This window comes from Augochlora pura, chromosome 8 (genome assembly GCF_028453695.1).
Source record: "Augochlora pura isolate Apur16 chromosome 8, APUR_v2.2.1, whole genome shotgun sequence".
Lineage (NCBI taxonomy): Eukaryota > Metazoa > Arthropoda > Insecta > Hymenoptera > Halictidae > Augochlora > Augochlora pura.
In genome coordinates, this window is record NC_135779.1 from 367780 (window position 1) to 381101 (window position 13322).

At 54.9% G+C, this 13322-nt stretch overlaps 1 protein-coding gene across 1 annotated transcript in view; it reads right to left on the reverse strand.

The window, feature by feature from the left end:
• Positions 1 to 12944, reverse strand: part of LOC144474301 (uncharacterized) — a 31210-nt gene extending 18266 nt beyond the window's left edge. Inside the window, exon 1 of the mRNA XM_078189023.1 lies at positions 11224 to 12944. Within this exon, the coding sequence (XP_078045149.1) occupies positions 11224 to 11677 (454 nt within the window). The 5' untranslated portion in view covers positions 11678 to 12944. The remainder of the gene's footprint in view (positions 1 to 11223) is intronic.
• Positions 12945 to 13322: the final 378 nt, after the last annotated feature.

Consider the following 13322-nt stretch of genomic DNA (forward strand, 5'->3'; position numbering starts at 1 on the left):
CAGCGGCCGCGTCCGCGCTCGCGAGGACCGATTACGTCCTGGCCAGGAGCAACCACGCGTATTTTTTCGAGCGTTCCACTAGAACCGATTAAATCAAATTACAGTCCGAGATGGCCGGCGAGGATAGAGCGCCGGGCCTCGAGAGAGCATGATGGCACAGGAGAAGGGAGGGGGAGGGGGGGTGGCGAACTCGACGGAATTTGAATCATTTATACGAGCAGATCGCCGAGAATATCATTCGGAACGGACTCGCAACAGCTGTAATTAGGAGCAACGAGGGTATGTCAAAACTTATCGGGCCGGATCTACGCGGCTTGCCACTCCACGGACGTGTCCGGAGTCGTCAATTAAGAGTCGTAAACTGCTCGTTCCCAAGCCCTGCTCTCTCGTCGTCGCATTTCTCTCTTTTCATTTTCAGTCCGCCGAACGAGCGATATCAGCGACGAGCGATCGTCCGTAAGGGAAGAAGCATTGTAGGCGCAGAAAACTCGCTAATGATTCGAGAAAAAAGAAGAAACAAGAAATCGCGCTTCCCGTGATTCTCGTTTCTCGTTTCTCGTTTCTCGTTTCGCGCTTCTTTGAAATTCGGAAGAGAACGGAACGGGGGAGGCGGGCGACCGCGGGGAGAGAAGCCGGGAAAAGCCGAGGAAGGCCCGTCGAAACAAAGAGGCTTTACGCGGGAAATTAAGAAATAGGAAATCCGACCAGACGGTTCGTGCTCGTTCCCATCGAACGCGACGCGATCGCAGCAGCCTCCTCCCGCGCCGCGCTTTTTACTGCAGATTGTTACGTGCGGTTTTACATCTACATTCCGCGAATGTTAACGGCATTGCGCCAGCTTTGCGGGTAAAAACGCACACACCTGCACGGACTAGTTCAGCGGCGCGAGCTTCCCGGCGCCGCGCCGCGCCGCGCCGAGCCGCGCCGAGAGAAATAAAGCAATAAGCAAATAAAATCGCGGCTACCGGGACACACAATGGAGGAGAGGCTACGCGCCACCCTTCTGCCGCCATTGCGAGCGCCGACTCTCCTCTGCTCCGCTCTTCTGTCCTGCCTTATTTCCATCGCTTCCTCGCTCGGGCCCGCCGCGGAGACCGTAAACCAACGAGGGCCAACTGTTTGCGAAACTTTTATTATTACCAGCTTTATGATCTGTCCGGCCGACTCGGAACCACCTCGCCCACCATGCATGCAATCGCGACTCGAACTGTTTCGCATCGGTTCCCATCTACTGAACTGGACCATAATCTTTTTGTCCACGGTTAGATTTTCGATGGACAGAATAAACGACGATAATCGCGTTCGAGCTCCTAGGATTATTAAGAAAAGCGTGCGATCTCTCGCAACAGCTGCAGACGATCGTTATTCCGCGTAAAGATTTGACCACCGCGTCGAAAGGCCGGGGTTTTAGCGCATTATTTCCGGGACCAGCGACTAATTTGGCACGAATGCGATCCGGGGTGCCACGAGATGGTCAAAGGGGTATCTTCTGCGGTGAAACGGACACAAAACGTCCACGGTGCACGGAGAGAAACGTCTCTTTCCCGATTCGAGTCACACCTAGGAGCTTGGCCCCGTGTCGCTCTCGCTATCCTTTCATAGTTCGCCGTGCGCGCACCCTCCGGCATTGTGCGGAAGGGCGGCGTTCCCGTCAAGGGTAGAATCTGACCCCTCTTCTGTATTGTGTTACCGTGTCGCCACCTTTAGGGTGGAGAACACCGGGGATAATGTTATAGGGCTAACGTTTTATTGCCTGCCCACTCTATTTGCAGTCACCCCGGGGGACAAACTGCCGGCGAGAGTTTCAAAAACAAACTACCCAGGGACGCCGGTGTCAAATTAGTGTGCCCCGAACATCGCCGCGATGGCCCGGGCCTCATTGATTGCTCGTCGACGCTTCGGGGGGTCGAGCCGTGTTTGCGCAACATTCCGGATTCACCTGAACGCTGTATCAATCGCAACCCTCGAGCCCTTCTCTCGATTTCTTAGCTTTTCATCCGACACAATTTGTGTCTATTGTGTCTATGTGAAAAGTCAAGTTATCCCTGCAAACGAATCCGCGGTGAGTCGCCGATATGCGACCTTCGAAGCGAAAGAACGCGGCTTCCATCGTTTTTCAGCGAACGAGCGACTCGAGCGTTCGATTTACGAATGATGTACGCGTACCGAGCAAATCCGATTTGAAGCCGAAGCTAGCGTAGACCACTTTCCAAGTCGACTACTCGCAATTAGGGTAAGCTACTCGCGGTGCTCCCCTATTCTCGCCCTGCGGCTCGCCCGGTGTCCCCGTTTCACCCTCCTCCACCGTGTCTTGTCCCAGGCTTTTCACTGTCAACAACCTCGTGTTTCCGCGGCGATCTCGTTTCCCGGTCTCGAAACCGAGCGCTCCTTTTAGCCTAGATCTCCGGATTCGAAAGGACCCCGGGGTCTCGATTTCCTTGCGAAGATATTTGCGGTCTGGGCCCGGTCTGGAAAAATCGGCGCCGGTGTCCTAGCTAATTAGGTGGCGAACGAGCCCCGGGACACACCGCCAGTCGTATTCCTATTCACCGGCCACGCGGAATGCCCCCGTGAAATTCGAGAAACGCGCTCGTTACGCACCCCGCGAAACCTTAGGCTCGCATAATTCGATCTGACAGTAACTCCCGATTGCGTTTTTCCCTATAATGTTTCCACGACGGCGCAGAGATCGTTGCACGGGGCCCGACACTCGACACCTCTCGTTGCCCTTATGCAGCGGCGAGGTCCTCCAGAAGGTATTCCGCTTCGATCGGAGCGAAATACATATCGGGCATCTCTCGTCGCGATTTCTCCGACCGATACGAGTCCTCGGCCCGTCTTAATTCTTCTGGCATCTTGCAACTTGTTTCTGCTCGGATATATTACAAATCTATTCTTCTGCGTCCGAAATTCAATTTCGCTTTTATATTTCACGACAAAGTTTTACACTTTTTACGTATATATTCGATGAATGAATGAATAAATTTCAGCTGCCAGTGGTCTGAAAATATATAGCTGTATCGATGTAAAATTGATTTTTGATCGTTTCCACCGGTACACTCGGTCACACCGTGTGTGCCGTTCCGAAACGGTGCCGCATTATTGCGGAAGCTATGTAATCTGACGGGCATTTTACGGCCTCGGAGGCGAAGCAAATGAACCCCTTCGCGCTGGGGCCAGCCGGTAGCTTCGTGGAAACGGGAGATTTTCGGGTCCCAACGGTCAATTTGCCGGGCCGATCGTTCGCGGGACCGTGTCGTTAGCGATCGATGCTCCTCGCCGAGCGAATTCCGAGGGTGTGTGCGCGCGCGCGCGCGCGCGAGTTCCGGAGTTCCGAAAAAAGCTCATCCGTCCCTGTCACCGCGGTTAATTGCCGCCGCCACCTCCGTTTGTCGAAATTTCCTCGCACGTAGGAACGCGAGCGGGAGCGGGAATGGGAATGGGAACGGGAACGGGAACGCGGGTCCCAATGCAGTCGCAATTAACACGCGACGGTGCGCGGTCACGAAACGGCCGGGACCCACCCACCCACACACCGAGTCCGACACGAGGCAACGGGGAGGCGGACACGTGTACACGAACCCCCGGAGCAACGTTGACGACTGCTTGGAGGCCACTTGGCGAGTCGCTAACACGACTTTCGCGTGACCAGACCCGGCCTTGGTGTGGAACCAAGGACCGAGTTTCGGCGCTGCTAGAACCTAGGCTCTCCCGAAGCCGACCATTGACAATTGCCAGCCGCCTCCCACCTCAATTACGCGAACGAATTTACAGCGGCCGCTTTTACGTCCATCAAACTGTGCTCCTCCATTGATGCCGCGACTTCTTTTCAAAAGGAAAGAGAAAAAGCACCACCCGCCTTGTTCGATGGATAGAAAATGAGCCTTGGCTGTAGAGCGCAGACATTAAAATCCAAATGGAGCAATTTAACACGAGGGAGTGACCCAGTGAGGGAAACCGAATAATCGCTCGAACGATCGAAACCGGCTGCCAGCGGCTCGGTGGCTCGTCGATCGGTCCCGAGGTGTCGGTTCCCTGCGAATCGGTGAGACGAGCGTGAAACGATCGTGGAAAAGCACGAGATCTGTTTGCTCGTCGAATGCAGGCTTTTTCGGGCGCGTGTACAAATCGTTTGTAATCCGCTTACGAAGCCAACATTCGTCCCCGAGAACGCATTGTCGGCGCGCTCTCTCTCTCTCTCTCGCTCTCTCTCTCTCGGGCCCAGGGAGGTAGGCCCCGGTAATAGTAACAGCAGTAGGAACGGCAGCAGCAGCAGTCAGTTTCACGCGCTTAGCACCGGCGATCCGACTTTTCGCGCGCGACTAATCCGAGAACCGGAAATGATTGGCAACCGTTTAGATCTCGGCACGGATTAGGAATTGTGCGAGGGCCGCCGCGAAAGAAAGCGAGGTTCGACTCCGGAGCCGGTGTCCCCTCGGACCCCCTCCTCTTCCTTTCTTCTCTTTTCTTTCCTTTTTTATTCAGCGAGCAACTCGCTACGAGTACCCTGACAAACGAGAACCGGCTGTCAGCTTTCTGACGAGACTATCTGCCGAGGATTAATCCGTGCTCCGGATCGTCGTGGGCCTCGCTGCGACGTCAAAGGGTGTCCTTTAAGGAGCCGGAAAGGGGCCTATCGACGTGGCCATCGATTCCCCATCGGCGGCACTCTCCTCTTGCTCTTCCTTCTTAAACCTCGTCCCCGAGCAGATTCGTTGCGTTATTTACTGTTATATTCCTTCCAAAGTTTAATTTGCTTTCGAGAATATTTATCTTTAGAATAAATTCCTTGATCCTAGAGCCAACATAAAGTCAGCCGCTCGTTTTTAGCGCTTGGCAGGTATAGCGTGACACGAACCGAGTCTCGTCATCGTTGCAAAACAATGCGGATTAATCGCGTTTAGAGCTCGGTAGTCGTAGAGTGCTCGAGAAATGCCATTTACTTTGGCAAAGTTGTTGATTCGGTAGCGAATCAGCTACTCAGAGTCTGGCAAGAGGATTCGGAAGATCGGCTCCTCCGGGCTATGCGCGACGGTCGAGTAATCGATTTTTCAAAGTTTCGATAGACTCTGGCTGCTTGATAGAAGCCCTTTCCGCGGATCACCGAGGCACGGTCGTTTAATACTCGATGGCTGCCCGTTCACTCGGCTAGCAGCCGTCACGTAACGCACATCGGCATCAATCCTATTGTTTTCAACGTTGTCGGCCGGCATCTGCGCGAAGCCGAATTGTCGTCGGAGGATTTTCTAAACATTTCTGCTTCAAGCACTCTAACGACCGTCGCCGAGCGCGCTGCCGTCGTCGGGATTCGCGCGGTTTGGTTCTACGCGTTCTCCCTAACGAGATTCGAGCGGCGGAATCCTCTTAAGCCGGCTCGTCCCAGCGTTGACAGTGCTGACCTCGCTTTGCACAACCCTTCAAAACCGACTTGCTGCCTCGTTGTCCGCCGTCCCGGCCACCGAACGCCGTCTTCAAGTGGTCTGCCGATTCGACATATTCTTCCTTCGATCCTCCTCCCGCGAATCTCCATCGCTCTCGTGATCTCTAATCTCTCGACGCTGGAAGCGTCTTGACCCACCTCTCTGTTGTTCCTTCGTTCGAATTTATTTCGACTTTTCGTCAGCTGCAATTCGTGGGAATTTTAGCGATCGATCGTCGGCACGGATGCTGCGTCGGAGACGGTAGAGCAACGCTGAACAGACTGTTTCGAAGAGAATCACTATTTCCGATCGATTCAAACGACTCGAACTTTCTCGCGAAGAACTCTCTAGTGAAAAAAAAGAGAACGGTAAAAAAAGCTAGAGGAATAAATAACGAGACGAATGACCAGGGAAAAATTAAAACGTCGCCGACGTTAACCGATCGATCGATTTCGTTTATAGTCGACGCTCTCGATTTCATCTCGATCCGAAGACTCGAGAAATTTTCAAGTCCCGCGGTCGGCCAATTAAGTTGGCGTCTCCATTCAGTTTCGAATCTGCATAGATTATCCTTTTTCCCGGGCAGGCCGAGTTTACGCCGAGTTTACGCCGGCCGAGTGTCCCGCTGCGTGAAAAATTGTTTCCTCGGCGCGGCGCGGCGGTTCCGTCGCCGTGACGCCGTCCGTCTCGAATACGACAGAGCGTCGCGGCTGACGCGTCAAAATCTACGATTGATCGCGGAAAATTGTCGGCTCCGGTGGTTCGCGAGCGTGTCCGACGGCAATTACATCGACGCTCTGTGCTCCTCCTAATTGGCTTTCATTAATTCTTCATTCGATCGAGCAGGGTGGACATCGCGGACACGCGATTGCTCCCGCGAGATCGCAGTCCGCCGCCGAACGAGATCTTCGACTCTGTGATACAGGATCTCCGTCCTCTCGGTTTCTACCCTGCGCGAACTCACGCGAGTGCTCCGATTCTAATACAGCAATTTGTTCGTGCTTTATCTGCTTTTACATTTCATAGTCTCGTTTAACATTTATAGGAGCAAGTTTCATTTGCTTGCTTCGAACTCGCGTCGGGCGGGGTGAAACGTTCGAAACGCTGCCAAAATATACGCGCGAATACGAATGTCGCGCGCGTTGCCTGTATCGTCGACGCGTGAAAAATTCCGAGAGTTCGATCGCCTTCCGTAATCGGAGAATCGATGAAAATTCGTCGACCGTGTCGAAATCGGTCCAGCTCGAAGGACCGCGAGCGTCTGAAAAGAAGAACGGTGCGGAACGGAAGGACGACCACGCGACGTTTTCTCGAGGTATCGCGGGTCGAAAGAGCTTGAACCCGAGCGGAACGATACCAAAAGAAACGATGGTTCGCGTCGAAAGCGTTGATAGATCGGTAGGATGGATCGCGTATAATCACCGGCTCAATCATCCGGAAAGCGTGTTCGCCGGCAATTACAACGCCGTTACTCCTTCTAATTGGCCTTCATTAATTCTTTAGCCGGCGCGGCGCGCACCGGGCGACGATTAGCCGCGCGAGGTTAACCGCGACTGATAACGCTGTCGAACAGCTCCGGCGCAGCCCGTCGCGGCGCGTCGCGGCGCGTCCCGCAGCGCCGAGGAAAAACCGTGGCCGCGTTATCGGCGCATACTTTTTCAAGAAAACAACGGCCGAGCACCGTTAAAATAGCAAGCGCCCCGCCGCGCGCGCGCCGAACGCGTTGATTATTCTCGGCACTCTGTTATCGCCTCGTTGACCATTTTCCTCGTTATCCTTATCGCCGCGGAGAACGATTAGTCACCGCGAAGCCGCGATCCTCGAGATTCCTGCGGATGTGCCTCGCCGTGTCCCGCAATTAATGCGAATCTCGTGTTCTTGGAAGATCAGGAAATTCTGGAGCTGCGCGGGACACCGCGTTCTCGACCGCCGCCACCGCCGCCGCTGTCGATTCGACGAGAGAAACAGTCGCGCTAAATGCGGCCAACTAATTTACAACTCCCGGCCGATTAATACCGGCAACGACACCGCGCGTATTTCTCTTTTCCGAGGGCGCGCAGCAAACCTAAACTACGACTGCCAGCCGATTAATATTGCCAATAACGCTGCGAATATTTCTCTTGGCGAAGACACATTGCGTTTCGATCTAGGATTCTAACGCGGGTGTCGATACTAAATTTTATTTCGCTTTAACAGCGGAACGGCGTTCGCATTTCGTAATTCTAGCTCGAAATGTCCGTCGCTGATCCGACTAGTTCCGCGCGAATAAAAATGTATCTTGGAGAAACTCTAGAATGACCGAGCAAAGAGGAATCGCGTTCGCCGGCCAGGATATCGTTCGCGGCAATCGCGACGCGGTCCCCGCCGTCCCCAGTGTTTGCCCAAACAACGATCCACCCGAACGGTACTTTGTCCCGTCGTTATTGGACACTTTAAACAGCGTCGGTGATTAAACGTCGCGCGTCGATGCTCCGTCGAGTTACGATCTCGTCGCTCCAGCATCGATGGAGGGGCGGGAACAAGAAAAAGACGGTAATTACTGCCATTTGTCAGGTTCCAGCTGCCTCGGGATAGAGCCGCGACTCGGCCATAGGAGTACAGCTAATACCAATCATCTCGAAACAATTTCCGTCAATTTACAACTCGGCTTTTTTTCGCCCCCTCCTCTCTCCCTCTCTCTCCCTCTCTCTCTCCGTCGCATACATGTACCTCCTCTTGCTCCATCTCGCTCCGCTTGCATCGCCTCTCCTGCGGAGCGGTGTTCCCGTTCGACGGTGCCGCTCGATCGACGTTCCACGGCACTTTCCTTCGAGGCTAAGTTCATACGCTTACACCGTAATCGGCTTATTTCCCACAAAAAGCACATTAAGAACAATTACGCGCATGACTACGGCTACGTGATTAGAGACACGGTGCCGGAGCACTAATACCGCTTCTGATTGTGAGAACCGCGCCGTCGGTGGCTGCCGCGAAATAAAAACGGAAAAAACCAACCCGAAAGAATCTGTTAGCCCCGTCCGAACAATTACTTTCTTTGGGAATTGCGCGAGAGGCGCGATTCTTTCGCCACAATGCCCGGCCGCCGACGGGTACCGTTCGGATCCGTGCGAACACCGCTTTTTACAGATTATCGGACAAATCCCCGCTGCCGCGCCGGTTCCATTACGATTCCATTACCCGGTTCCCGATGCTGATAAATTGCGCCGCTCGACGCGCTCGCGATTATGCCACGCAAAAATAGATTGACCGGCTGCTTCGTTATTTTCCTCCCGGCTTATTATTTCCACTGATTTGCCGTTTCACTTTCCCTCGTTCGATGCAATCGACGATACCGTCTCGGACGTGTACCGAAACTACGATCGTCCCCCTATAACTTACCCTCGATCGATTTTATTCGATTGGCCGATGGACATTTAAATAGTTTTTTTTTACGATCGCAACCCCACCGAGCGACAACTCTGTCGTACCATTTTCACCGTATGCGTGCAAGAGATTAATTGCTGCTGTTAACCTCTTGCAGTCGGGAGGAGACTCTCGGCTACCGTTAAATATTACCATATCGTCAAATGTCTCAAAGTGTAGAGATGATGCGTCGTAGACGAGTGGCGGACCGGGCCAGCACGCAATCTATGGAACCGTCGGCCGAGCGTCCGAAATATTTTACTACCGAGTCATCAGTCGGCAATATTTTTCAAATAATTAGATTGCAAAATTCTTAAATGTTTGGCTTTTGAAACGAATGGTCACTTTTAAAATAAACATCCTGCCTGTTTCATTTAAAGTTTCACAGGTCAGCCGACCGCCCCTCGCTGCAGATTACAGCAAAGATAGCGAAAGGTCTGAGTAGATAAAGTCTTTTCGTAATTATAAAGGAACGCGCGTTGGTTTGCTTTGAGAGCTCGGTAGGTTTAGCTTTAATTGCGCATAAATATTTGCGGGGCGATAATCTCGAATAGACTCGAGTCGTGTTTTAAAAAAAGAATGTTCCATTAGGACCGAAATACCGAACTTTACGGGGGAGGAAAAAGAAAAAGAAAAAGAAAAAGAAGCCTGCCGAGGACAATTATCGCGAGCGCGGTGCACGCGGAAAAAGACTTCCGAGACGTTTGTCCAGTTTCGTGTTCGCACGATCGCCGCGACAGGATTCCCAAGAGCCGAAAAGGAAGAAGAATCAATAAAATAATCGACGGAAGTGTCGAAACTCGGTCGGCGGGTAATCGGTGCTCGGGATTCCATTAGCCGGAGAGAAACCGGGCCCTCTAATTAACGGTCGCGCCGAAAACGAAGAAAGCATCGTTACATCGGCCAACCGCGTTCTAGCGGGTTTCGAAACGGGGATCGATCACGAGGGATCGCGCCGATTTCTCGGGTCAACAGCCCTGCGGTCGATCGGCGATCCTGCGATGGACCTCGGGTCCGTCTTGACCCGAGACGAATCCGCGGCTCGCGAGACGGATGTGCAGAGTACGTGATAGCGGGTATCGACGCCTATCGAAATTTTAGGTAGCATAGATATTCCGTTATCGATATTTCGGTACCAATGGTATCGAAGAGGTGTCGATTCTGTTCGATGCCCGCGTCTTCGACCGAATTCGTTATCGAACCGATATTTGTCAACCGGTATCGACAGGCATCACTCTGAACGCTGGCGAGCGGAATCATGAATGAACGGGGCGACGAATCGTTGACTCACAGCTTTCCACCAGTCGTCGATCACACTCCGCATGATTCACGAGCAGAAACTCACCGGAAAGTCGTCACTGGACACCACTTCCGGTCGAGCTAGCCATTAGAGAGCATCGAGACGAATTACAGTCCGTTTTCCGAAGGCGAAGAAGCCGACTGATCCGAGCTGGTGACAGTCGGCCAGGTACTACGATCATCTTTTTTGGAAACAGGTCACGGTTGCCAACGGAAGAGACAGGCGAGGGAAGGAGACAAAAAAGAGAGAGAGAGAGAGGGAAGGGAGGAAGAAGGCAGCAACGTTACAGGTAGAAAAGCTGAATGAAACAAATGAGGGTAGCATAATTAAAGCGTTCGAGCGGCGGACTCCAATTTGGGACCATTAGAATTCCTAAACGATGTCGGGACAGACGTAGGCTCCCGTGACGAGGAGGGTTCTTTTATCTCCCGGGAAATATCGGATCCTTTGGCTCAGGCGAGCGTTTTGCGGCTCGCAAGCCAACGAGGTGACGCGACGGCCGCGAGGCGAACATCCGGTCCAGTCCGGACCGTCCAAACTCCATAAATGTCCTTGACACCTTCGTGAAAGTCCGCGCGGCCAGGTGCACGGCCGAGATGGGCATCGCTTACGCTATCCCTTGCCCTAATCGGTGGAAGCCCACCGATCTCGAGCCGCTCGATCGTTCTTTGGATTTTTTGTCTTTCGATTCGCTAAGGCTGCGTCCGATGAGCTGGTAACAAGCGATCGACGACGACGTTGATAGGAGATTTTAGCGGGACTAGGTTTTCGTCTCGTTCGTTCCAATTCAGCGATTGCTCATGAATACGAATAATGTCCCCTTGAGATTTGTTGCTGGTGCAAGTGAACTGTTGGTCCCGTTGACCAAAGAAATATTATTGTTGTTGTTGCAATAATAAGACGGGATGGAGTGGAGTGGTCGAGAAGGAAAGAAAGGATCGGCGGTCGAAGCGCGAAGAGCCGTGACGGCTCGAGTCGAGAGACTCGAGTTTGCGAAAACGATTCGCTTAATGGGGGTCCGTAATCGCTTTGGTTTCGCGGAAACGGAGCGTCGTCGCGCGCGTTGCCGCCGCGAGATAAGGAGCATAATTGGCCGCTTACCGTTCGATGCGATGGAGGCGCCGTCGTGATGGCTGGCGTCGCTATCCTCGTCGAGGTTGCTGTTGTTCAACGACGTCCTGGACTGATGCCTGACGCTGAGGTCCCTGGGCGTCGACGGCGGGCTTCCCGGCGGCTCCTGGGTCTGCAGCCCCGCCGCCTGGTGCATCTTGCTGGACGCGCCGCCGAGTATGTCTGTGATCATGAATCGGGATCTCTGGGGCATGGTGGTGGAGGCGTCGCCGCCGCGCTCGAGGCCATTGTTGCTCGCGTGATTGTTGCTGCGGCCGTCCAGGCCGTTCGACAGCCGCTCGACGCTGACGCCGTTCCTCTCGACGATGTTCTCGAGCCGGTGGGCCTCGAGGCCGGACATTCTGCTCAGGTTCAGACCGTTGTTGGCCACGGTGACGCCGCTCAGTGCCGCCACGTGGTGGTTCTGATGATGGTGGACCGTCATCACGGTGCACGTAGGTGGTTCCTTCGGGCTCCGGGCACCTGCAGGCGCCTCTGTCGCCACCCCAGGACTCGCCCTGTACCTGGGAGACAGAATCTTGTCGACGGTGGCTTGGTCGCCTCTCGCCAGGAACTGGTTGGTGGTGGTGGTCGTCGTCGTCGTCGTCGTCGTCGTCGGTGTCACCGAATCCTCTCAACGTAACTCACACTTCACTGAAATCGGACGTCGGCCGTGGCGCGCGCCCGAGCCATCGACGCCGACTCCCCTCTGTGGCTGCGGGACCCGAGGGCCTCCCTCGCGAATCGCAGTCGCGGTCGCAGCAGACTTGGTGGTCGCCGAGCCTCGCGGACGATTTCGACGCGAGAATCGCGAGTAAATGGCGCGTGAGATGGCTGGCGATGCACCTTGCGCTTCCTCCGCCGTTCACTCGGCCGCGCCGCCTCCTCCGCCTCCGCCCTCGCCTTCGCCTTCGCCTTCGCCTTCGACTTCGCCTTCTGCGGGCCTCGTTCGCGGTTCTCGTTGCGAGCGCGCAATTACGGGGCCGCCGCTCCGCTGGTCTCCTTGGTTAATTGCTAATTGGCCACTTAACATAATTGCCACGCGTAACAGCCAGTCCGCCGGCCATTTCCGCTTTCCTTTTTCTCCCTTTCCTCGGCCGTTTAATTGCCAGTTAGTCCTCCGAGACGCGAAAATCGACTCCCTCTCGTTTTTCCGCGGTATCGCGCGCGCGCGCGCGCGGGCGGCCGCGCTCGCTCGCTCGCTCGCTCGCGCCTCTGCGTACGCTCGTGCGTGCGCGCGGAGCCCTCCGGTTAAAGGCTCGTTGTCACGCCAGCGGCTACTTAATCGCCTCTCGTTACGGAACAGGCTTCCCGAGAACCACCCGCCAAAAACCTCCGCCGGCTGGCTCCGGAGCGATCACCGGAATCCAAAGATGCGTCGGCCGATCGAACGACGAACCGGTTTATTTCGAACTCTGTCTCGGTGGCCGGCCGTCGCGAACCAGCAGCGTCTCCTCGAGTCACTCCCACACTAGAGATCCCACTGTTTTTAGTCCTTCTTCTTCTTGGGAACCGGACCGGACCGGACCGAAAACAAATCGGATCGGATCGCGTCGCGCGGGCGATCGGCTCCGGAAACTCGCGGGAATCCTCGGAACGGGCTCGACTGATGGCCCGGAGGTGGACACGACTGTGCGTCCTGTGCTGGCAGGCGACGGGAACGTTCTCTCCTGGGCGAGGCGTGCGTGTGCATCGGGTTGCCTCGACTGATCTGCTCGCACTGAGCGGACCTCGGGCGCCTCCGCTCGCTCCTGGGCGGCCATACCGGCGTTTCGACACGCCCTAAACCCTCCCCACCGTTCTATCCCGCCGTCCAATCGACGGACGCGTCGCTAACCAGCCGGCCAATCGGCCGCGCGGCGACCTCGGCGCCTCCGCTTCGTGCCGCGGCTACGCCCAACTAATTTGAAATGTGTTTCAGCGGTAATTCGATATAAAATTGTAGTTAATATCTTTCATTATAGCGCCGGGAGGGGAGCAGAGCCTTTGACGCCGTGGTGGGGACCCGTCCCGTGCCCCCGGCGGCTCTCCCTCCAACACCCCACGGCCCCTCGCGGCCCCCGTCCCACCCGGAGGGGAAGCCTGGATCA